Source organism: Acomys minous (assembly GCF_964271855.1).
Source record: "Acomys minous genome assembly, chromosome: 12".
Classification (NCBI taxonomy): Eukaryota; Metazoa; Chordata; class Mammalia; order Rodentia; family Muridae; genus Acomys; species Acomys minous.
The window spans coordinates 37,048,399-37,071,930 of NC_140493.1; the positions used below are offsets into that span (position 1 = coordinate 37,048,399).

Sequence of the window (23,532 nt, forward strand, 5' to 3'; positions counted from 1 at the left end):
TTCCAGCCAACCTAAGCGACAGGAAACCGGAAGTGCGCGTTGCGCGCGGCTCTTTTGAGACCTAAAACAGTCTGACCGCGAAGAAAATGGATCGGTACTTGTTGCTCGTCACCTGGAGGGAAGGAAAGTTTCGATCGGCGACCGGTGGGGAGATAGAGCCCGGGACTGAGGCTTCGTCCCTGGAGAGTACTGAAAAACAGCCTGGTAAGCTCTGGGCTGAGAACAGGTGGGAAAGATTCGCGGGGTGAAGAAGGGATTTGAGTTTAAGTCCCGGGTGGGAGGAGCTTAGGTCGAAAGGTCCCAGGAAGATGCAACTTTCTGAAGTAGTTTTTATAAGAACTGAACGTGTATCATCTTAATGCGAAAGATATGAAATTGAAGGTATTGGATGCCAGTGCCCCACGTACCTGGCACACTGATCATTTGCCTGTTTGAATCCCCTGGTGGCATAGGAATAGAGTTTCTGCTTTCTGGAAAGGTATGCATTTACAAAGTATGTATGCCTTGGTGTTCCACCTTGAAGAAAATACAGAAAGAAACGATGGGTTCTCCAGATCTCGATTTTACATTCTATGGAGGAGATATGTCACACTAAAAAACAAAACAACAAAACAAAACAAAACAAAAAACCCCAAACAAACCATAAAATACAAGGTCAATTTAAAAAGATTTTCAGCTGCTTTTGGTTGCATTGCTTTTTTATGTTCCTGACTTGTCTCTCTCTGTACTGCATTTTTCTTGTTTTGATCAAGTGGACATTTTGAGGACAAATTGTATATGATTCTTTTGGAAGGAAGTTTTGATTTCTTGTTACTGACTAGCACATACCAATCAGGAGACTTGACTGTTTTCTATGCTTGCTCAAATTTACTGTATCAGCACTTGAATAGACTCTTTACCAACATGTATTCTGCATACAACATACTGGCCTTCAGATCCTCCGATAGTGCACTTGACACTGGCCTGGATTATGTTAACTTTTGAGGCCACTGAGTTAGATGACCGAGTTGGGCTTTTTATTTTTACAGACTTGACAGCAACCAATGTTTATCACCTCTTGAAAAGAAGCATCAACGAGTCAATCCATCCAGATGATAGTACATTCCCTGGTAAGTACAGCAGTATAACAAAACTACCCCCCCCCCCCCAAAAGGGAAAATTGGCAAAGCATTTTTTAAAATTGGAAATCAATTAGTTTGATAACTTAGGAGTACAAGAAATACGTGTTGACTTTGAATAAGGCACTGGGATGTGGAGGTAGCTTAAGGAAATGCTCAATGGCATTACCATTCCTTCCTGATATTTGAATGCTATAAGTTGCTACAAAAATTATTCTAACCTTCTAGCTTGAGAGTCCTCCTTCAGGAGTGCCCCTATCTTTAGGTATATATAGCGCAGGGTAATGTGGCATTATGAAGAGGTTCTTTTCTTGAGTAAAGACACATTGTTCAAGCTAACTTCCTTACCACTTGTGGATTTCCACCCCCCCCTTACTCTTTCTGATTCTCTTAAAACAAAAACAACTTTGTACTTGCTAAAGATGGTGCCCGTCCCCTCACTTCTCATCTGCTTTGACTTTTTGAAGTTATTTCACTCACTGCTTTTGGCAAGAAATATTTCCTACTTTTAGCATCTCTTTGCTCTGACGATGTTCTTCTCTCTTACTTCTCCATCTGACAATATCCTTTCTTTAAAGGCTCAGAAAGTAGGGATGTGCAAACAGATTGAATCATTTCTAATATAGAAGGAGATGTCTATAGATGCCAGGAGAATGTCGTTATTTTGAAAGCTGAGGCTCTCATGATTCTATTATAGTCGCCTTTCCTTGTTAGAGAACCCTCAGTCTCTTGGGAGACAGCTCTCACTACTGAGCAATGATTCCTAGTATGTATGTGCTGCGCTAACCTGTGTTCTGAGTTTTAATGGTACTGTTCTTTCTTCCTTCCTTTTTTCTCCAAGACAGGGTTTCTCTGTATATAGCCTTGGCTGTTCTAGACTTGCTTTGTAGATCAGGCTGGCCTCAGACTCACAGTAACCTGCTTCCCTGAGTGCTGGGGTTAAAGTTATGTGCCACCATGCTGGCTTTCTTATTAATTTAAGTTGGTAAGGTTTAGATTGTGCTACTGCTAACCCAGCAAAGATTTTTCCCTCATCACACTTTAAACTTACATGTAAAAGATCTCATGGCAAAATTGGTGAGCTAGGTTCTCATGAAAGTATTCACTCTACTTGTATGGACAGAGTTTCTTATAAGACACCCTTTTTGCACATTAATGTAGAACTTTGGAGGGGACTATGCAAGCTGAAGTCATGTAAGAACATTCTAATACAATAATCAATTAGACATCTCAGTTGTTCTGTGACCTGTGACCTTCCTAGGAAAGCTAGTAAATTCTTATTGGGGGCCAGAGAGATGGCTCAGTGGGTAGAGTTGCTTGCTGTCATGGATGATGATCTGAGGTCACACCCACCCCCACCCCCTGCCCCCAGAACCTATGTTGAAGGAGAAAACCAACTCCTGAAAACTGATCTCCAGACGGAGCTGTGACACACATCTATCTACACACATACAATGTAATTTTAAAAATTTAAAAACACTGATTGGTTTTAAATATTTAAAAAAGGGAGAGAAGTCGTAAAGATGATCCTTACTGTGTGTTCTGTAGGTTAAAACATGAGACACACTTCAATTAAAGTATTTTATTTCTTTGTAAAAAACTATTGAAAACAGCTAGCCATCACTTCCTACTTTGTTGTTCTAGGGCTTTTTACAGATTTAGCATAGTTTCTGTGATTTGTACTCTAGTTCTGTCAGCTTCCAATGGTTCATTCTTTGGGCTGTCAATATTGTGAATTATCCCTGCATTCCTTTAATATGAAAGTTTGTTTGTTTGTTTTGAGCTACCATCATTTTCCCTGGGGTGGACATCCTTATCGATTTTTTCATGTTTGTCACAGTAGCTAATATAGAACTCTATATAGATTTCAATAGCACTTTCAGCACTAATAGTTTTGTTTTCTTGTTGTTCTTCATCTTTCTCACTAATTACCTTTTCTAGTTATCCACTGGGGGGGGGGGAATCCTACAGTGGGTTTTCATCAGAAGATCAGGAGGAAACAAATGTAAATCTTCTGCCTTCTCTGCATAACTTGAATAGTACAATGTTCAAGATTAATTGGCAAACTGTGAAAGTAGTAACATCGTCAGTCCCTGACATGGCACACAATTTTTTGCATGGGAAGTAATGGTTTGTGTACTGAAAAGCCAGGATGGTATAGTGATGCAGACATCTTTGTCAATAGTATCAGGGTATTCGGACTTTTTCCTAATTGCAGTCAGCAGCTATCAAAGGTTTTAATGCAGAGAAGATGACCAGAGGTTTATGATGATGATGATGATGATGATGTCCTCCTCCACCTCCTCCTCCTCCTCCTTCTTCATTGTTTTCTTTAGTGGGTGTGGGCTATACACCTGTACATGCTTGTTATGTGTGTGCGTTCCAGGGATCCCCCTTCTCTGTCTCCCAAATGCTGGGATTGTAGGCGTCTGCCACACCTACCTGGCTTTGACGTGGGCTCTAGGGGTCTGAGCTACAGTCCTCACAGCTGTGTGGTATGTCCTTTATGTGTGAGCGAGCCATCTCCACAACCTGCAGATGTTCTTTGAAGTACTATAGCTGCGCTGGACACATTAGGCACATGAGAGAAAGTTACAGCTAGTGGAGCTATTACAACCAGTCAGCTGAAGAGTGTGTGTAGGGGGCTGTACTCACACAGACAGCACGGAGGAAGTGCGTGGATCCGCAGGGAATTAGAGGAAGAACAGCTGACTGGAGAAGGGAATCATAAATGATGCTAGAAGGCTGACTGGGGTAAGTGTGAGGTGGCATTTAGTAAAATGGAAGCACATTTGTGAGCACGGTGACTTGTTTAGAACACATGGGCAGTAAGATAGCATGCAAAAGTTGAGCAGGTACGTGTATATCTCAGACTACAGGAGGATAGTGCTGGAGATGCGGTTATAAAGTCATCCATGTGTAGAGGGAAACCATGAGAGAGATGAGGGTGTTTACAGATGATGGCAAGACAAAAAACAAACAAACAAACAAAACAAAACAAAAAACCTAACAAACTTCAAAACTCAGTATACAAAGAACACCAGTTTTAAGAGCATGTGAAGAATTAGTGCCACAGATCCAGGTGCTTTAAAGGTAAAATAGTCGCATCAGTCACCTTTGACTCTTTTCTGACGCTTATGCTGAGAGATTAAATATCAACAGAACTGAAAATAATTTCATTAAAAAGTCAGTTATTAGAGACTTTGAGTATAATTCCAATGGCGTGCTAGAAACGAAAACGCCCACTGAAATGCCCTGGAAGGACATGGCAAGGCTGAGGAGGAAGGGACCATCACAGGTAGACAGGATTTTCAGGGAGTTTATGAAAAAAGTAAAGAAGGGGCATGCAGCAGTCATTGAACACACGAAGTTAAGATTGCACTGGGAAGTAGTGCTTTGAGAAGGAGTTTTATGCTTTTCACTGGCAAGGGGGACGGGCTGGGATCATTTTGAGGGATAGCCTTGTATTGGAAGGGTCATTGTCTCTTGCATGGTGGCAGGAAGGAGTGAGGAAAGTCCTCACAGGAGGGCAAGTAGAGCAGTCTGATTCCTATAGGAAAGTATTTTGCTGAGCGCTCTGGAGGAAAGTTGCAGTCGACACACAGCATCTTACCTTGCTCCCATAAGTTAAGCTCATGGGCAGCTGTTCCCTTCCAGCTTTGAATCTGGTTTCTCTACATAGCTCTTAATTTCTTTGGGCTCCTCTGAGATGTGCTCCAGGATGACCCTTGACTTCTTTCCTTTCTTGCTTCCTTCCTTCCTAGCTTCCTAATTTATTTTATGGTATTGTATTTTCTAAGTAGAATATTTGTCTGTATGATTAGGTAGAGCCAAGCCTGCATGATCTTTGGACTTTTTTTTGTTGTTGTTGTTTTGTTTTTGTTTTTGTTTTTTTTTAAACTTAGTAGCCTATCTGGTTTATGTCACCTAGCCATAATTAGGTAGCTGTATTTTATTTTATTTTATTTTTTTAAAAATATCTTTGAGGTAAATCTTAATGATGATTAAGAAATGTGGTATTTGAATAATGCAATTTGTAATTTTCTCCTTTAAGCAGATTGATTTTTTTTTCCAGAGATTTATAATGTGGAAACCTGTAGACTGTGTTTCAGAATTACATAATTCTCAAAGCAGTAATTTGTTACGATGACTGGTTTTTGTTTTTGTTTTTTTTAACTGTCTGCCTTTCTTCTAATAAGTGTGATTTGTTTTCAAGCTTGTTCAGTGGGTGGCACACCTCATTCCAGGAAGTGGTTCTTTGCAGCACAAGCAATATGCGGATTTTATCAGGTAATCGCTACTAGCGAAAGCTAAAGACTTGCATGAATCCACTGTTTAATGCCACCTTCTGATTTGTTGGTATGGTAGTAGCTCTTAGGAGCTGTCTGTGCTGTAAACGATAACATGACGCCGTTACTTACCACCATCTTCTGTTAGTTTTGCAGTTCTGATTGGCAAGAGATACATTTTGATGCTGAGAAAGATAAAATCGAAGAAACTCTCCAAGCAAATATAGAAGAGTGTCAGAACGCTGTTGAGTGTTCTGAAGATGATGACAGTAATAGCAGGGAGTCCTTAAGCGTGGCTGAGTATGCTTCCATGCCTGTCCCGCCTTTCAGATATTTCACCTTAGCCAGTTGTTTGGAGACAGGAGGGAAAAGACTGAGCGTCTTAACAATTAGAATAGGGAGATTTCAATCCACGGCTGTATTTAATACTTCAGTTTTGGAAGACACTGGCCAGTTTAGACCCATCATCTAATGCATACCCGAAAATGTTTAGGCTTATACAGCTCTTAGAATGTAGTTTGCACGAGCATCTGCTTTTCCTGAAGCTGAATTCTGCCGGATAGTGCGTTCACATGACTAAGGGAGTTACTCAATGCTAGCCCTGAGCACTCATAACCACACACGTTGTGCTTTTCCTGTCTGAGGCTGAAATGTGACTTTTTTTTTTTTCAATTTGTATGCCTCGTCAACCTTTCTGATACGTCTTATAATCCTCAGAGTTTCTGAGGAGTGTCAGTGTGGCTGGTTTCACTTGTAAGCCTCTTGTCTCTTGTCAGAGTATGAGAACGATCCAGGCGCTAAGTTAGGATACTCTTTTTCTTCCTAAGACGTTGCATTTCTGACTCATTATTAAATTCCTTTCATTTTAGCCTTGGCCGTGTGACAGGAAATGCCTTTGTTTTATTTTAGCTATCGCTATATATTGTATCGGCTTTAAGAATTCCTTCCTTCTGATTCCACATTGTGTTAGTCACCCTGTTGATGAAGGGGGCTGTGGGGTGTGGGGTGGGCGGTGGGAAGCACTCCTTAGGAGGTAGTTACGTGAGGCCCGGCCAGGCACTTAGCTTGTCTGGCCCTTTGGTTACTCATTCATCAAGTACGGAAGTTCATTTAGATACTTTCTAAGATGCCTTCATTGAGCCTTAAAAGTATTTTATCAATTCACATTTTATCACTGTGAAAAAAAGTGTGATCATTTTGGTGTGTAGTCTTATTGCCACAAGAGGGAGCCTGGAAACTATAGTTTAGCCTAGGATGCTTTAAGTTTGTTTTTTTTATTTGTTTATTTGTTTTTTAAAAGACAGTATCACCTGATGAGAAATGATTTAAATACTTTTATCCTATATAAGAAATTATTTTGAGAACAAAATTTTAGCATATTAAAGAAAATTACATTTTTAGGAATCTGAGCAAAATGTCAGATTCTCGGTGAAGACTTTAACTCAGAGAAAAGCGATGCCCTTTATTAAAACCCACTGCTGGTTGGCTTTGAAGATTAGAAAAGTGTTTGGTCTATTGTTTGTATTGAATATATAAAATATGACTTGGGGGCATTGTTCCCATTATTATCATTGGTTCTGTTTGATTTTGAGGGTGGGATTATTAAATTCTTACTTTCACACTTAAGAGCTACACAATTTTAGGACACACATTAAAGGAGAAATGCTAATCTTAATGGTGCATGGTTTTGTCAACAGAGTTGAATAAGGTAATGTGCCTAGTGTATGTGACTGTGTGGCATACAGATCATTATTGCCTATTATAATAATATGATATATATGTATATTATGTATATTTATGTGCATATTTTAGGGCATTTTTTCTAATTGTATTCTTTTATCGTAGCCTATATGAAGAATCAGCAGAAAATTTGCATCAGTTGTCAGACAAACTTCCTGCTCCCGGTAATAACTGTTTTTGATCACTTACATTTTCTACTTTTTATGAATGAGTGATTAATTCAAAATATTCTGTAGAACATCAATCCAATAAATTCCAGGAGAATTTGTTTCTTTAACCTAGATAGATTAGATACACTATTTTATGCTATACATAGCATATACATCACCAAATGGACTGTTGTGCAGTAGAACGGAGCTCTTTGCTCAGCAGTTTTTAAAACTAGAAACCATTTTTTTATTCCTAAAATGGGAAGCATATTTTATGCAATAGTATGTGATATTATCTTTAGGAACTTTTTTTTTGTCCTAGCCTAGCTTTTCTTTGTATTACTCAAATAGTTATTGGTAAAATTTGGTACAGTTGGTATTCACAAATACTTTTGAAGTTTTTTTTTTTTTTTAATGTTTTCATTATTGGACAGGATGTATTGACCATATGTTTGATGTTTGTATTATGTGTCATGCACTATTCTGGGAATTGTGTGTAAAGCTAGATAGTTATAGGATCTCAAAGCTTATACATAGTAAAATTCTTATATTCACAGAGCTGGTATTTGCAGTCAGATTTTACTGCAGAGTCCTGTATAGAAAATAACTAAGGGTTTGTCAGATGGCTCATGGTTAAGGGCCCTGGCTGCTCTTGCAGGGGACCTGGGTTCCGTTCCCCTCACCCACATGGCAGCTCACAACCATCTGTAACTCCAGTTCCAAGAACTCCAATGCCCTCTTCTGCTTCTACATGCATCAGAAATGCACATTCATGCACGCAAATGCTTGGACACATAAAATAAAATTTAAAAATAGATTTTAAAAAGAAAATAACTTAATGTATTTACAAATAATTACTTTTTTGGTGACTCTTTCACCCAGAGGCTGAACCCAAAGCCTGTGCATGCTAACCTACTCTCCAACCCATCAGATTTCTTTTAGGGAAAAGTGTCAGTTTTAAAATATACACTAAAATATTATACAGTTGCTGCTTTTGCCAATTAAATGCCTTTGATTATCAAATTTCTGTTTGGTTTTCATTTCATTTTAATGTTTTAATCTTCAGCAAATTTATAGTTTCATGTCATTTAAACTGGTGTGAAGTAAACCTCCTTTCTCAGAATCTAATGATGCTAGCATAATTGGTTATACTGAATGTTTTATTGTCCTTTAAGAGAAATGATTTATTTGAGCATTGCAATTTTATATTCATTCTCTTTTGGATAACAAAATTAAATGTAGGAGAATATAATAAAATTGCACAGGTTTTTTTTCCCCTGTTGAGTACAATAGCATTGATGATCTCCGGAGCAATGCATATAATTAACTACTGCTGGAGAACTGGCAGCAATTATGATATAGTTCTTTGTTTTCTAGCATGCACTAGCTATTTCCAGAGAAAATGGCGTGAACTCGGATGATGAGTATTATAGTTTTTGACCTCCTGAAAATGTGTATTGTTTAAAAATATTCCTTTATCTTCTAAATAAGCATAGAAGTCACTTGTTTAGAGCACTGTTTTAACCTACTTTTGATCTAACATGTCTTATAAATTATGATATTTTTTTCCCCCTAGGGAGAGCAATGATAGACATACTACTATTGCCTTCTGACAAAGACCTCCCTAAATTAAAAGAGTGCTTGCCTACTGTAGGGGCCTTGAAACATCTGAAAGAGTGGCATTCCGCAAAAGTTACCATAGCAGGAAATCACTGCGAAACGTAAGCTCCTTTGGTTGTCTGTCATTGTTCTGCCACCGGGTTTCAATAGATTAAACGTTTGAAAATTGCTTTAATGTGACAAGGTAAAGTTTTCTGTTGTACTGTGATTAGAGACTAGGACCTTTACTGGAACCTAGATTTTCCTCCTTTCATATTTCCAAGGCCTCTAAGATTTTGATAGATCCTATCAGTGATGATGTGTAATCATCTTTGAGTGCAGGTTCTCCAAATTCACTGTGCCTTCTAGGGTTTCAGTGCGTAGTGAGCACCCGGGTGACGGCTGTGCTGGACTTGTCATGTCCCGTCGGCTTCCTGTGGTACACGCCAAGGTAGAAATAAATACGTACAGTTGTATTTATGACACATTAGCAGAGGTCAATTGTACACTCCAGTATTGATTCCACAGTTAGTACTCAAACTGGATTTAGTAAGCTCATGGTTTTATTTTTCACTTAAAGAATCAAGCACTTGATAGAATGCTGTCTAAGCCAGGCATGGTCGTAGATGTTGGTGAGTTGAGGAAGTGAGAGCATGCAAGCTCCCTGCATAGGAGCACAGGAGTGCTAAGGGTCAGGATGGCCTGTGAGCAGTACTGCCATGAAGCTCACAAAAGCCACGAAGGACACTTAGGGTGACAGTCCGTTTTTTGAAGCTGAGGGAGTAACATTAAGTCTGTGTGTATATCTGATACAGTTAAGGCAACAGAAACAGAAAGGTCTCTATTTACACAGCAGGGATGGATGACAACTCCGAATTTGTACGCATGTGCCAGCCCTTCCCTAGATACCACCTTAATGGATAATTCCTATTAATAGAAATTGTGGCTCCCTCTGATGGGCTGTGGTTAAAATATAGCCATTAAAATAAAAATAGAATTACCATCATCTAATTATTAAAATATTTTTTTTTAACAGAAATTGTCAGAAAATTGCAGACTACCTTTCAGCTAATATTGTACCTTTAGAGGATTTCAGAAATGCTATTGACTCGCAGGAGCTGTGGAGGGGAGAGATTCAGATGCGGGAAAGAAAGGTAACCGGTTTTGTAGCTTCCCCATGTACAGCACAGTAGGCCTCTGAACTTTGTTTCCAATTCAACTGACGTCAATGCCAGTGACCTTTGGGAAGATGTTCTGCTCATAGCAGTGACCCCCAAGCTGCGTACTGCTACCGAGAACCATCTGTGACTTGCTGTACTGGTCAAAATTTTAAATGTTATTTGATTTTAATTACTTGTAATTTCAGTAGTCACTGTGGTTCTGTTTTAGGTGTGGCTGTTGTGTAGTGTGGCATTTTGAAAACAGTACTGGGCATTAGTCATGCTGCTTGTCTAAGTTGCTTTGCTTTAGTGCCTGTGTTATCTACCAGAAAAAGTGTCAGGAACAGTTACCTATAGGCCCTAGAGATATCAGCCATGTGATGAAAATAGTCATTTAGATTTCTTCACTCAGTCCTAAAATTTTTGAGGTGAGGGTTGGTGGTTTCTATAAGTTACATCTATTTTGAAATGCATTCATTTTAATTTATGTAAGTTTTGTAATTAAAAATTTCTTTCTTTCTTTTTTTTTTTTTTTTTTTTTGGTTTTTCGAGACAGAGTTTCTCTGTGTAGCCTTGGCTGTCCTGGACTCCCTTTGTAGACCAGGCTGGCCTCGAACTCACAGCGATCTGCCTGCCTCTGCCTCCTGAATGCTGGGATTAAAGGTGTGCGCCACCACGCCCGGCTTGTAATTAAACATTTCTTAATGCTTGTTCAGGATAGTGTCATCGTGAATGGGCTCTTGCATTCCTGTTGGTTTTCTTTTCTTTCTTTCTTTTTTTTTTTTTTGTTTTGTTTTGTTTTGTTTTGCTTTGTAGACCAGGCTGGCCTCGAACTCACAGAGATCTACCTGCCTCTGCCTCTGCCTCTGCCTCCCTGAGTGCAGAGTAAAGGCGGGCACCACCATGTCTGGCGATTAGCTATCTGTTTTTGAATTGAGGTCTCACTACCAGTATCTAGTATGAAGAACACAGGCGGCTCTGCCTGGCCTTAACTTGTAGACTGGTAGGAGGCAGGCGTTGAGTGTGGAGCAGAAAGGTGGCTTGTTCCTGAGGGCTGCACGCAACACAGTTAGCATACGGGTGGCTGACTCCTGAAGGATCATTGCAAGCTTTTTATGAAAAATGTTGCTCAAGTTAATGGGATGTTGTGTACCTAGTAGGAAGAACCCTCTGAGCTGAGGTATCAAAAAAAATTACATTCTTATTTTATATTCATCCTAAGGTCAGTTTCTTCTCAGTAACTCTATCCTAATGCTGTATATTAACCCTTATTCATAACACCTATGACTGAGTTCTCTTGGTTTCTTTTCAGTTTGGATTTGAACTTAGTTTTCCTGAATTTTGTTTAAAAGGAGTTACACCCACGAATGTTAGTGCTTATAATCTAAATACCTGCTGTCTTGCCCAAAAGATAGCATCATCAAAGGATAAGACTATTTTGCCTAAGGTATGTACATTTAATTTTTCATGCTACCATCCGTTTGTGCAGTTTTGTTCTATACTCCTGAATCTTGACTTGTTACTAATATGCGTGATGATTTGTGCTCCCTTGCATAGCTCTTTTAATTGAGTGCTTGTGTTACATGCACTACATGTTGGTGAGACTGCAGTTGCCACAGAGTATTTTTTTAATGAGGTAATGATAGTTATAAAGTTTGTGTAAAGGTGAATTGGACTTGAACTTGGGTTTACCATCTGACTCTTTTAAGATCAGGGAAAAGCCAGATGGCTAGATAGGCCTAGGTTTGGAACTTGACTCTGCCACCTGTTAAAGATTGGATACAACCTTGGATAGTTTTGACAACTCACTTGTGAAATGAGATCAATAGCACATTACAAAGTTACTATAAAAATTAACTGAGGTAAAGGGTTAGCATCTGATGCAGAGCCTCACATAGGCTTAGCTTGGTATTAGGCATGTTAATTCTCTTCTTATATTTTCTTTAGATTTATTCTTTAAATGTGAGCAATTATAAGATATAATAATTAGAAGAATACAAGTAGGGTTTTGTTGTTATTTATTTTAGTTTTTTTTTTTTAATGCTTACCATGCAACAAACCCTTTATTAACATTTTCCACAGAAGTTTAGCTTTTATTAAAACTTTGTAATTTCTAAACTTAAATTGGGGCAAGTGGCTAGAGTACAGAACAGTGCCATCACTACCCCCTAGAAGTGCAGACTGAAGAATTAATAGCCACCCCTCAGACGGGGGCTGGGGTGGGTAGGGGCTGGCGGGGGAGACACTAGGTACAGGGTCGACTCTTTCTGGATATTGTTATCAGAAAGGGTGCGGCCATCTTCCAGCTGCTTGCCTGCAAAGATGAGCCTCTGCTGGTTGGGAGGAACGCCCTCTTTATCCTGGATTGTGGCCTTCACATTCTTGATGGTGTCACTGGGCTCCACCTCTAGGGTGATGATCTTGCCAGTCAAGGTCTTCAGGAAGATTTACAGTTGGACCTGTGATGAAACTGTAGACTGCCAAGCATGTCAAAACTCCTAGACACATGAACCAATGAACCAGACACAACATCTTGTCACTGTTTTTGTTTTTTAATATTGAAAATCAGCACAAGAAGAGATTCTTTACATGTGCTTTTGAAATCCATCTTAAAATTACCAATTTAAGAATGTGTAAACTAGCCAGGTGTGGTGGCACACGCCTTTAATCCCAGCACTCGGGAGGCAGTGTCAGGCGGATTGCTGTGAGTTCGAGGCCAGCCTGGTCTACAAAGGGAATCTAGGACAGCCAAGACTACACAGAAACCTTGCCTCAAAAAAAAAAAAAAGTGTAAAATAGAAGTCCTGAAGAAGTCCTGAAATAACAGGATGTCAAATGATATTTTCTGATGAAAAGGCAGTAGAAAAAAGAATGTCATTTCTACTGTGAGTCATTTCCCAATATTGCTTATTGTAAGCAGCTTATATCTATCTTACAGAGATTTTCTAAACCTTCTAAACACTTAGAAGACAGATGAGTTCAGCTTCTCTTCTTTGCAGTGTAATGTTCAAGTATAATTAATAATCTATCTGTAAATTTTTTTTCTATTGAGAACACTCTTTAGCTCCAACCTTTTGAATGTATTAGAGTAAACTTAATTAAAATAAATATTCCTACCCTATATTAGTTACTTTTCTATTGCCGTGATAAAACACTATGACCAACACAGCTTATAGAAGAGCGTTTATTCAGCCTTATAATTCCAGAGGCTCAAGCAAAGGCATGACAGTGGGGGCAGGCAGCCGAGGGCACACGTCCTGACCTGCACGCATGGAGCCAAGAGAACAGAAGAGCCCACCTCCAGTGACATGGGAGCATGAGAGAAGGGTGGGGGAGGGGGATTGCTCTTGTTTTCTGAAAGCTAAAACTGATTTTTCTTTGGTTGTGTTTTCTTACTGCTTCCTGTGAGGCTTTCAAAGTCTTAAACTAACAGTCTCTCATTGGTTTGCTTTCATTTCATGTACAGAATTTAAATAGTATATAATTTTAATTTCTTTTCTAGGTTTTCCATTATTATGGTCCTGCCTTGGAATTTGTGCAGATGATAAAATTATCAGATCTTCCCTCCTGTTATATGTCGGGCATCGAATTTGAGTTGTATCCTTTTGTTCCCATGCTCGTTTTATTTTACATTCTCAGGGTCAGGTCAAATGTTTTGGTTCCAGCAGGTAAACATGCGTTAGATTGCCATTTGTATTCATTTCATTGTATTCACTGTGTAATGCTCTTGCTGAAGTGGAAATTCCTACCCTGGGGTTTCCGGAAAGGGAGTCCCTGCTTTCTTTACATGCTCCTGTCAGATCTTTTCCCCCAGGCACTCAGCTTTTCTTTCATTGCTGATTATGTGCTGTGGGCAGGGTTATGGAAATAACAAGGAGCTGCCTGAGCCTGGCTTCCTTGATGCAGTTATGAAGTTCTGTACACTGGCCCCAGCTACACACAGTGTGGCATTAACTGAAGCAGTCCTTCCCACCGCTCTGTTTTCTTTAGTTCTAAATGTCTTTTAAGAGTCACTTTCCTTTCTTTGGAAGTCAAGATGCCTTTCCATGACTTCTGTTATTTTCTTTCTTTCTTTCTTTCTTTTTTTTTCTTTTCTTTTCTTTCTTCTTCTTTTTTTTTTTTTTTTTTTTTTTTTTTTTTTTTTTTTGTTTTTCAAGACAGGGTTTCCCTGTATAGCCCTTGACTGTCCTGGACTTGCTTTGCAGACCAGGCTGGCCTCGAACTCACAATGATCTGCCTGCCTCTGCCTCTGCCTCCCGAGTGCACCACCACGCCCGGCATGTTTTTTCTTAATAATGTTCTGCTAAAGAAGTATTGTTGTGTGTGTGGGCAATGACTCTTGGCTCTTCCTGCTTTCAGTGAGAGCCCCACTTTTTTCCCAACCTCAGAATTATGTTTCTAAAAGATCTAATTTGCAAAAACCCAGTTGAACCAAGAAAAGGCAAAAAAAGCACACCTCGCCATTTCTATGGTTTTGTTCTACAGTTAGATGTTAGATCGTACCCTAAGATTATTCAGTCTATTTGTTTCCTGTTCATGATTTTAAGAAAAGTTTTATAATTTATCCCCAACCTGTACCCCATACTTCAGGTCCTAAGCTTATGCTTCTAGAATAGGCAGAAGGCTTCCTTCAGCTTGGCTCCTTGTTGCTTCTGAGCATCAGAGGAGAATGTTAGGGATATGTGGGGAAAGTAGAGTGATTTATGCACATGTCTGACCTGCTCAGATATTGCTGTTGTCATCAGCATGATTGATATGTGAACACTAGTTGGATGATACATCTTTCTGTGCTTTTAAGTAACTGTAAATGCCACCGTACATATGTGAAACATTTAATGTCTTTTGCGGGGGGTTGGGGGGAGGGCTGGGTCACATGTGTTAGGTCAGAGAAGGAGTCACTCGCCTCCTTTTGCCATGTGGGTCGTCAAAGGGGCAGGCGCCTTTGCCCACTGAGCCTCTTCACCAGCTCAGAACTGACTTTTATTTTACCTAACTGTTGGTTTGAAATGAAGTACTAACGCAGCACACATAAATTTTTCCCTCAAATTATTTCATTTTATTCTAATTAGCACACTAAATCTCTTATGAACACTGATGCAAAAATACTCAATAAAATACTCACAAAACCAAATCCAAGAACACATCAAAAATATCATTCACCATGACCAAGAAGGCTTCATCCCAGGCATGCAGGGATGGTTCAATATACGGAAATCCATCAATGTAATGTAGATAGTTTTACTCACGTCTTGTTTTATAGTTTTTAGTCATTACTATACTCAGAACTAATGATTAAGAAAATAATGCATAAAGGGAAAAATAAGTGGTAATTCTTATACTTAAGCTCAATGAGTGATTTTCAGAGAATTATGGGAGAGTGAGATAAGTAAGCTTGTTTTTCCAGGTTGAGTTATTTCCTGGTTATGAGTCTCCCATTCCTTAACTCCTTAGTACAGAGAAGTGACGGGAAACTGCGTGAGGCAGAGTTCCATGCTGCTGCTGGAACAGATCTCGGCTCTGTATGGCAAGGTATAGAAAGCGTTGCTGACTGTTTCTCAATACTTAACGTTTAAGGCCATGTTTATAAAAAAAGTAAATACAGCTCTTGTCCATGAATTTGTGTTTTTAGCACTCCATAATGCAGCTTTGGCAATAATTTATGTTAAGTAAGATATTGCTCAAGTGTTTTGTAGACAAAGTGACATTTGATTTTATAAGAGTCTTTCAGGAATAAACCTAGGGAGCAAAGATTTGTAAAGTTATTTTAAGTTTTAGAATTCATTGTTAATCTCCTGTTCAGTGATATCTCCTCCCAGGTCTAGGAGGCCGTTTGCGTACTCGTGCTATCTTTTCATGGTAAGGCAGGAAGGAGGTGGGGGTGAGAATACTTAAAACTTCATTGTATGGTTACTTTTTATACTAAAAAATTTCTTCTGTGTTCCAGTGCAGCATAAGAGCTTTGTAGCTATTTTAATAATTACCTGTATATATCATATGATTAATATTTTTTGAAAACTGGGACATACAGAAACCTACTTAGAATCTTGTTTCTCAAGTCCTCTTATCATTTTTAAGAGGAAAAACACATACGTCTTTATTTCTTCCTGGAAATTTTGTCAACTCTTGCATTTCTATAGAAGTCATTTTGAATGCACAAAATACTTGTTGGCTATGTCTGTGTACCATTGTCTTATCCCTGCGGTCCCAGTCCAGTAACAAGTGCTCCTGAGAGGAGATAATGACTACTATAATTCTAGCAGTTTCCCCGTGGTGTGATACTAGACCTTGCTGTTATTCCCTTAGAAAACTGATGCTCTAAAGTAAATCTGAGTTTGGCTTTAAGATGCCTGCTTATGGTCCCTTAACGTTTTGGATCCCAGTCTAATCTTCCTATACGTTTGGTAGTTTTGAATAGTGTGTCAAAGTATTTTGGATAAGCTGGCCTTTGATGATGTCAGGTTAAAGTCACGCAGATGTTTATAAGTTCTTTAATGCAAATATGAAATAAATCTTAGTCTATCTAGTTATTAAAAGTAATATTTATTTCAGAAGTGAACAAAGTTATTTAGTATCTCCTGTGCAGCCATTTTGTTTTACACTTGCTCCTGGGACTGTGACTCTAAAGCATCAGTGTGTAATGCACAGGTTAGGGTGTGTAAGTGAGGCCTTATGAGCTCCCCTCTGTAATGCTGCAGAGGGAGGTGTGTCAGCAGGTGCTGTCGTAGTCAGGGTTACTATTGCTGGAAACAAACACCATGAGCAAAAGCAAGTGGGAGAGGAAAGGGTTTATTTGGCTCACACTTCTTGATCATAGTTCATCACCATAGGAAGTCAGGACAGGAACTAAACAGGGCAGAAGCCTGGAGGCAGGAGTGGAAGCAGAGGTCATGAAAGGGTGCTTATTACTAGATTGCTCCTCATGGCTTCCTCAGCATGCTTTCTTATAGAACCCAAAACCCCTAGCCTTGGGATGGCACCACCCACAGTGGGCTCGGTCCTCATCACTGATTAAGAAAATTCCTTACAGTTGAATCTTTTTTTTAATTAATCAATTTATTCACTTTACATCTCAATTATAGCCCCCTCCCTCCTCTCATCCCAATCCCACCCTTCCTCCCTCTTCCCCCTATGTCCCCTCCCTAACTTTTCAGAAAAGAGGGAGACCCTCCAACCCACCCCAGCACATAAAGTCACATCATGACTGAGCACATCCTCTTCCCCTGTGGCAAAACAACCCCGCCTAGGGGAAGTGGTCAAATGTCAGAGACATACTAGGAGGCCCACATGAAGCCCAAGCTGCCCACCAGCGACATCTGTATGGTCCTTGGTGCTTCAGTCTCTGCAAGCCCCTCTGGGACCTGGCAAGTTGGCTCTGTTGGTCTTCTTGTGACACTCCTGTCACTTTCAGGTCCTTCTATCCTCCCCTCCCCTCCACTTTTCCACAAGACTCCTTACGCTTTGCCCAATATTTGGCTGTGAGTCTCAGCATCTGTTTCTGCTGGGTAGAGCCTCTCAGAGGACAGCTATGCTAGACTCCTGTCTGCAGGCATAGCAGAGTATCATTAATAGTGACAAGGGTTGGCGCTCTCCCATGGGGAGAGTCCAGATCGGGCCGGGCATTGGTTGGATATTCCTTCAATTTCTGTTCTGTCTTTATCCATGCACATCTTATAGCAGAGTAAATTTTGGATCAAAGTTTTTGTGGGTGGGCTGGTGTTCCCCTCCCTCCACTAGCAGTCCTGTCTAGTTAGAGGGTGTCCTCTTCAGTCTCCATGACCCCTGCTACTAGGAGTCTCTGCTAGAGTCACCCCCATATCTTCTCAGAAGCCTACCCTGTTTTAGGTGTCCAGCTTGTTACAGAGATGTCCTCATCCATGGTTTCCCTTCTCCATTTTCATATGTGTGTTGTTATACTTTGTTGGTTTTGGACCCTTGTTTTGTTGCCGCTGCTTATTCAACAAAAAAATTTGTCTTATTGTGTGTCAGATGCTTGTTCAGATATTGAAGACTGCAGGTAGACAAGACCCTTCCTTGGTGCTTAAGTTCTAGTAATCTACACAATCAGGAATTGTCCCTGTTTTGTATTATCCCTCAGCTATCTGTTTTTCTCTGATTAGCCCCAAAGTATACATGAACATTTCTTGCAGTAAAGCCCTTTTTCATTGACTACCTGAGGATACTGGGGTGTCTAATAGCACTCTTCTGTGGTTAGGAAATGCTGTTTTTATGGAGAATTTGCAAAGGTTTAAGTCTAATTTCATTAGTGATTCTTGTTAGAGAGGAGCTGGCATAGTGATGGGATCATGGTTTGAAATGCACTGCTAGTCTGTATGTTACGCACTCTACAAAGGCAAGCCCATGGGTCATCCTCAAGTCCCGGGAAGTTGTCTGAGGGCTAGGGCATGGGTGAGAATAAGTGATCAGAATCGAAGTCTCTTGTGATGCAGTGTGAGCAACTGGCATTTATTTTATAAAAAATTTAACTTAGGAGATTCAGAAATATTTGTTCTCATTTCTTTTAATTTTTTTTGTAGCAAATATTTAATCACAATTAGGCTGTCTCAAAATGGGACAGTGTGGTGGGTCAGGAATCAGTATATAAGTTTTATGAGGAACTGCATTCAGCATCCACAGACAACTCTGATGAGAACCTATTGGGCATGCTCACCTCACAGCTGTGGTGGCCCATTCCATGGTCTGCGTTTTGGACAAAAATGTCTTTTTTATGAAAGGACTGAGTTCCCATATTTAGAGAATTAGATGTCTTTTATATTTAATGATTATTTTCTATTGTTAAATTGCTTTACTTCTAACTGCTAATATTTGACTATATACACCTAACTTTTAAAAAGTTTTTTCTACAATAATGAAGACAAACACTTCTGTTCCCTAATTTTATATCTGTAATTAAGAATACATAAGTAACAATAATAAATAGCAACAGAACTAACATTGTAAAATACCAATTCAGTGTCACATATTCATGCAGCTAATCTATTTACATAGTGCAATTAAAAACAGATTTTCATTAGGTTTAAGATATTTGACTAATGCTTTGCCTAAATTTCTCCAGAGTTTTTTTTAAATTAATGTTCTTTATTGGAATGTGCTGACTGATGTAACTGCATTTCTGAAATAGGTGATATAACTTCTATAGCTGTAATTTGTTTTATTTAGTCCTTAATCAAAATAAGATTTTGGATAAATACATCATAGTGATTCTTTTCAGCAAATGTTTAACAAACATCTGTATGCTTATCCTTGGGAATACAAATATGAAGTTGAATTTGCTCATAAATCAGTTGGAAACTGCTGTATGTTTTTTTTGGCGGGGGGATGTCTAATTTGTTACTTTTTTGCATTTTGCCTACTAGCATTAAATCTATTATTTCTAGGAATGAAGTTTCTTGCCCTCAGATATAATTTTAGAAATTTTTTTATTGATTTTTAAAATTCATTCACTTTACATCCGATTGTAATCCACTCGCTCTCATTTTCCCGTTCCCACCCTCCCTCCTTCTTCCGCCCTATTCCCCTTCCCTAGCCATTTGACAGGGGGAGCCCTACTCCCCTACTATCTGGCAATAGCCTGTCAAGTCTCATTAGGACAGCCTGCTTCCCCTTCCTCTGTGTGCCCACAAGGCCACCCTGCCGAGGAGCAGTGATCATATCATGGCCACCAGAGTTCATGTTAGAGTGTCAGAGACAGTCCCTGCTGAAGCCACAAAAATAATCAGTACAGCTAAAAAATTTAAAATTATGGTACCATATATTTTTTAGTACTAGATCTCTTCATTGTTTTTTAGATATACAAAGATATCATACCAACAACTTGGATGTACAGAAAATATAACAAAATGTCTTAGTTACTTTTCCTATTGCTGTGGTAAATGCCTGACAAACACACCTTAAGGGAGAAAGGGCTTATTTTGGCTCACAGTTCAAGTCCATTGCAGTCATCATGATGGGGAAGGTGTGGCATTAGGAACGTAAAGCCCCAGGTCATATGGACTAGAGTAGAAAATAATGATTGTTCATGCTTGGATAACCCTCCCCCAACACACACACACACACACAGACACACACACACACACACACACACACACACACACACACAGACACACACATATACACCCTGGTATGCCTCCATTGTTTGTAGTCCTGGACCCAAGACCAGGCAGTGGTACGCCCACTTTTAGGGAAAGTCTTTTCATTTCCTTTAACCTAGTTAAAAAAATGGGGCATGAACTGAGGAATAAGGGGCTGTGGGCAGAGTTGGAGGGAGAAACATGGGAGGGTTAAAGAGAAGAAAGAAAATATGAGAAAAAATGTTATAATATTTTAATTGAAAAATTTAAAAAGAGAGAAAAAGTCTTTGGAAAACTACTTCTACTGCCCCCCCCCCCAAATGGGAGAAAGAATGAATGGAAGGAAAAAAGGACAAAAGAAATAAAGGAAATGGAGGGAGAAAGGAGGGAAGCAGGGATGTCACACAGGTTTCAAATTAAAGCTCACTAGATTGAAACTTTTCTTCTAAACTACCAACCAGTATGAACTTTAATAGGTGAGGAAATTTACCAATCCATCTCTTGAATAGACACATTTAAAATTAGAAATAAAAAATAAAGTTAAAAAAAAAAGATTATCCCTTACAGGCACCCCTAAAAGCTATCCTAATCTGCATAGCTTCTCACAGGTGCGCCTGGAGGCCTGGCCCTAGCTTCTCACAGGTGTGCCTGGAGGCCTGGCTCTAGCATCTCACAGGTGTGCCTGGAGCCCTGGCTCTAGCTTCTCACAGGTGTGCCTGGAGGCCTGGCTCTAACATCTCACAGGTGTGCCTGGAGCCCTGGCTCTAGCTTCTCACAGGTGTGCCTGGAGGCCTGGCTCTAGCATCTCACAGGTGTGCCTGGAGCCCTGGCTCTAGCTTCTCACAGGTGTGCCTGGAGGCCTGGCTCTAGCATCTCACAGGTGTGCCTGGAGGTCTGGCTCTAGCATCTCACAGGTGTGCCTGGAGCCCTGGCTCTAGCTTCTCACAGGTGTGCCTGGAACCCTGGCTCTATCATCTCACAGGTGTGCCTGGAGGCCTGGCTCTAGCTTCTCATAGGTGTGCCTGGAGCCCTGGCTCTAGCTTCTCACAGGTGTGCCTGGAGCCCTGGCTCTAGCTTCTCACAGGTGTGCCTGGAGGCCTGGCTCTAGCTTCTCACAGGTGTGCCTGGAGGCCTGGCTCTAGCTTCTCACAGGTGTGCCTGGAGGCCTGGCTCTAGCTTCTCACAGGTGTGCCTGGAGGCCTGGCTCCTGCACATTTAGATCTTGTCAAGTTGTCAGTCAACACTACCATCAGATAAAGTTTTTAGAAAAAATTACCTTAGAAAAGAGGAGAGTATAGTTTTAAATCTATCTTTCTATTTTGCTTATCTGCTTTTCTTCTCTTGTTGTTGTTGTTGTTGTTTTGGGGGCAAAGGCATGGGAGATGTTTATTTTTTCTTTAGTTTTTGAGTGAAGTGCTTGAGAGAGCATTACTCAGTATTTGCCAAATATGTGAAATATGATTTCCCATGGCATTTGTCAACAGTGAATTTCAGACTGCGAGCAATAAAATCATATTATATCTCCTTCAGGTTGGTGCTCTTTTTGTATTGCCATGTACTGTTAGTAACATACTTATTCCACCTCCCAACCAACTGGCTTCAAGAAAGTGGAAGGAATACATAGCTAAAAAGCCCAAGACAATCAGTGGTAAGTACTAAATCTCTCAGTTGTTTTGCTGGCCTATGATATAGATAATGCATTATCAAATTTTAAGTGGAAGTAACCATTATTGAAAAGTACTGTCTGTTACCTCTAATCATGTCCATTAAAGGGGGGAGTACTTGAAAGGCAGAACTTGGGTAAGTTAGGTAGCTACTTATATTGAATATTGAGTTCTTAGATACATCTCAAGAACAAAATAGGTGAAAATACAATGCATCATTTATTATATGAGCCTGTGTCAATAATTTTTTAAAGACACGAGAAGTTAGTTATTTAACAGGTATGCTACACAGCTTCATAGCTATGTTAGCAGTTGGACTTATAATTACTGTGTACATTGGTTTATCTTTATCTATAGATAAGGACATCGGTGTTTAGAGAACTTAGCAGGTAATTGACAGAACCATGGTTGAGATCTGGTTCTGCCAGTGACTTGTTCTGGGACTTCAGGAACAAGTAACCTCTACTTAAACCTCTAACGATCTGGGATGTTCAATGTAGGGGGCACAGAAGTCCTTGTGCTTACAGATGAGCGCTAGGAAAGCCTGGCGTGTTAAACACATAGGCTTGTCTCTTTAAAGGAAGAGACATATAAGCCATTTTCTGCCCAGAGATAGCAAGCAGAGATGACTTAACCGCCTGGTGACCTTTGCACTATCTGTTTGACTGAGACCACACCAGATCCTCCCCAGACCCTTAAGATGTCACGTTGCCAATTTGTGGAACCCCATGTTTATGGAAGGGTCACGTGTACTTTAGAGTTTCAGTGTAATCATGGCTTAGACTTTATTGTGCACACAGGAGTGAATTAACTATCATCAGGAAACTTTTTCCCCCCAAATTGTTCTGTACTTAAATATGTCTAAAGCTATCTGCCCAGTGTCAGATTCTAGAAGTACAAACCAACACCAGCTACTGAGCCGTGCTGAAGCCGACTCTCCCTTACCTTACTCGGGTCAACACTGTTGTCTGTGCTGTTTACGGAGATCCCCACACTTGAGATATTGGTAGAGCCTGTTGCGCAATGCTCGACCATGAGTACGTGGAGGTTTAGGCTGCTCACGGGGCATGGATGCAGCTGCTGCTTTTTAAGGTGCTTCAATAGAATGCGAGGTAGATTTACAAAGCAGCAGTGTGGGCAGTGCTGCTCATCCTGCATGAAGTCACGGGAAACTATGTCTCTCACCATTGTGTCTGCAACTAGTAATATGTATTGAATACTTGCATCTCCTAAATAAATTGAGCATCTCCTGGGTAGCTTATATTGCTTGTTTTTGTTGTAACTTCGTACAACTTCAAGTAGCTTCTAAGTTGACAGTTCTAATTCTATGGTCGTTTATTGATTGAGCATTTATTCAGTATCTGCGCCCCCACCCCACCCCCGCCCCCATAGTTTTTATTGTACCTAAGAGAATACCTTGTAGTTTGATTTCATGTTTTAGAATCACTCACTGGCTCTTAAGCTTAGGGATGGCGAGTGGGAGCCTTTGAATAATAATCCGACATAGCTGGCACGGCATGGTTTGAAGGCTGTTGATTGCTGATTAGTCCCAGCCATCAGCACTGATTAAACTTGCCCCTTGTAGGAATTTTTATTTTAATCTAAAGAGCAGAATGAAATCAAACAGGATGGTTGATTAAGGTCTTTCCTACCTATGACCCTTCCTGAAGGGGACATTTGCTACTTCTTCTGTTGACAAAACAAAGAAGCATGTTTTGTAAAAAA

General features: G+C 40.0%; 1 protein-coding gene across 1 annotated transcript in view; it reads left to right on the forward strand.

Annotated features, from left to right (window-relative positions):
• The first annotated feature begins 69 nt into the window (after positions 1–69).
• MTBP (MDM2 binding protein) overlaps positions 70–23,532 on the forward strand; it is a 64,754-nt gene continuing 41,291 nt past the window's right edge. The window contains exons 1-11 of the mRNA XM_084747905.1: positions 70–204; positions 1,029–1,109; positions 5,335–5,408; positions 5,556–5,707; positions 7,253–7,311; positions 8,873–9,017; positions 9,932–10,049; positions 11,368–11,502; positions 13,558–13,652; positions 15,512–15,584; positions 21,674–21,791. Coding sequence (XP_084604031.1) covers positions 87–204; positions 1,029–1,109; positions 5,335–5,408; positions 5,556–5,707; positions 7,253–7,311; positions 8,873–9,017; positions 9,932–10,049; positions 11,368–11,502; positions 13,558–13,652; positions 15,512–15,584; positions 21,674–21,791 — 1,168 coding nt within the window. The 5' untranslated portion in view covers positions 70–86. The remainder of the gene's footprint in view (positions 205–1,028; positions 1,110–5,334; positions 5,409–5,555; positions 5,708–7,252; positions 7,312–8,872; positions 9,018–9,931; positions 10,050–11,367; positions 11,503–13,557; positions 13,653–15,511; positions 15,585–21,673; positions 21,792–23,532) is intronic.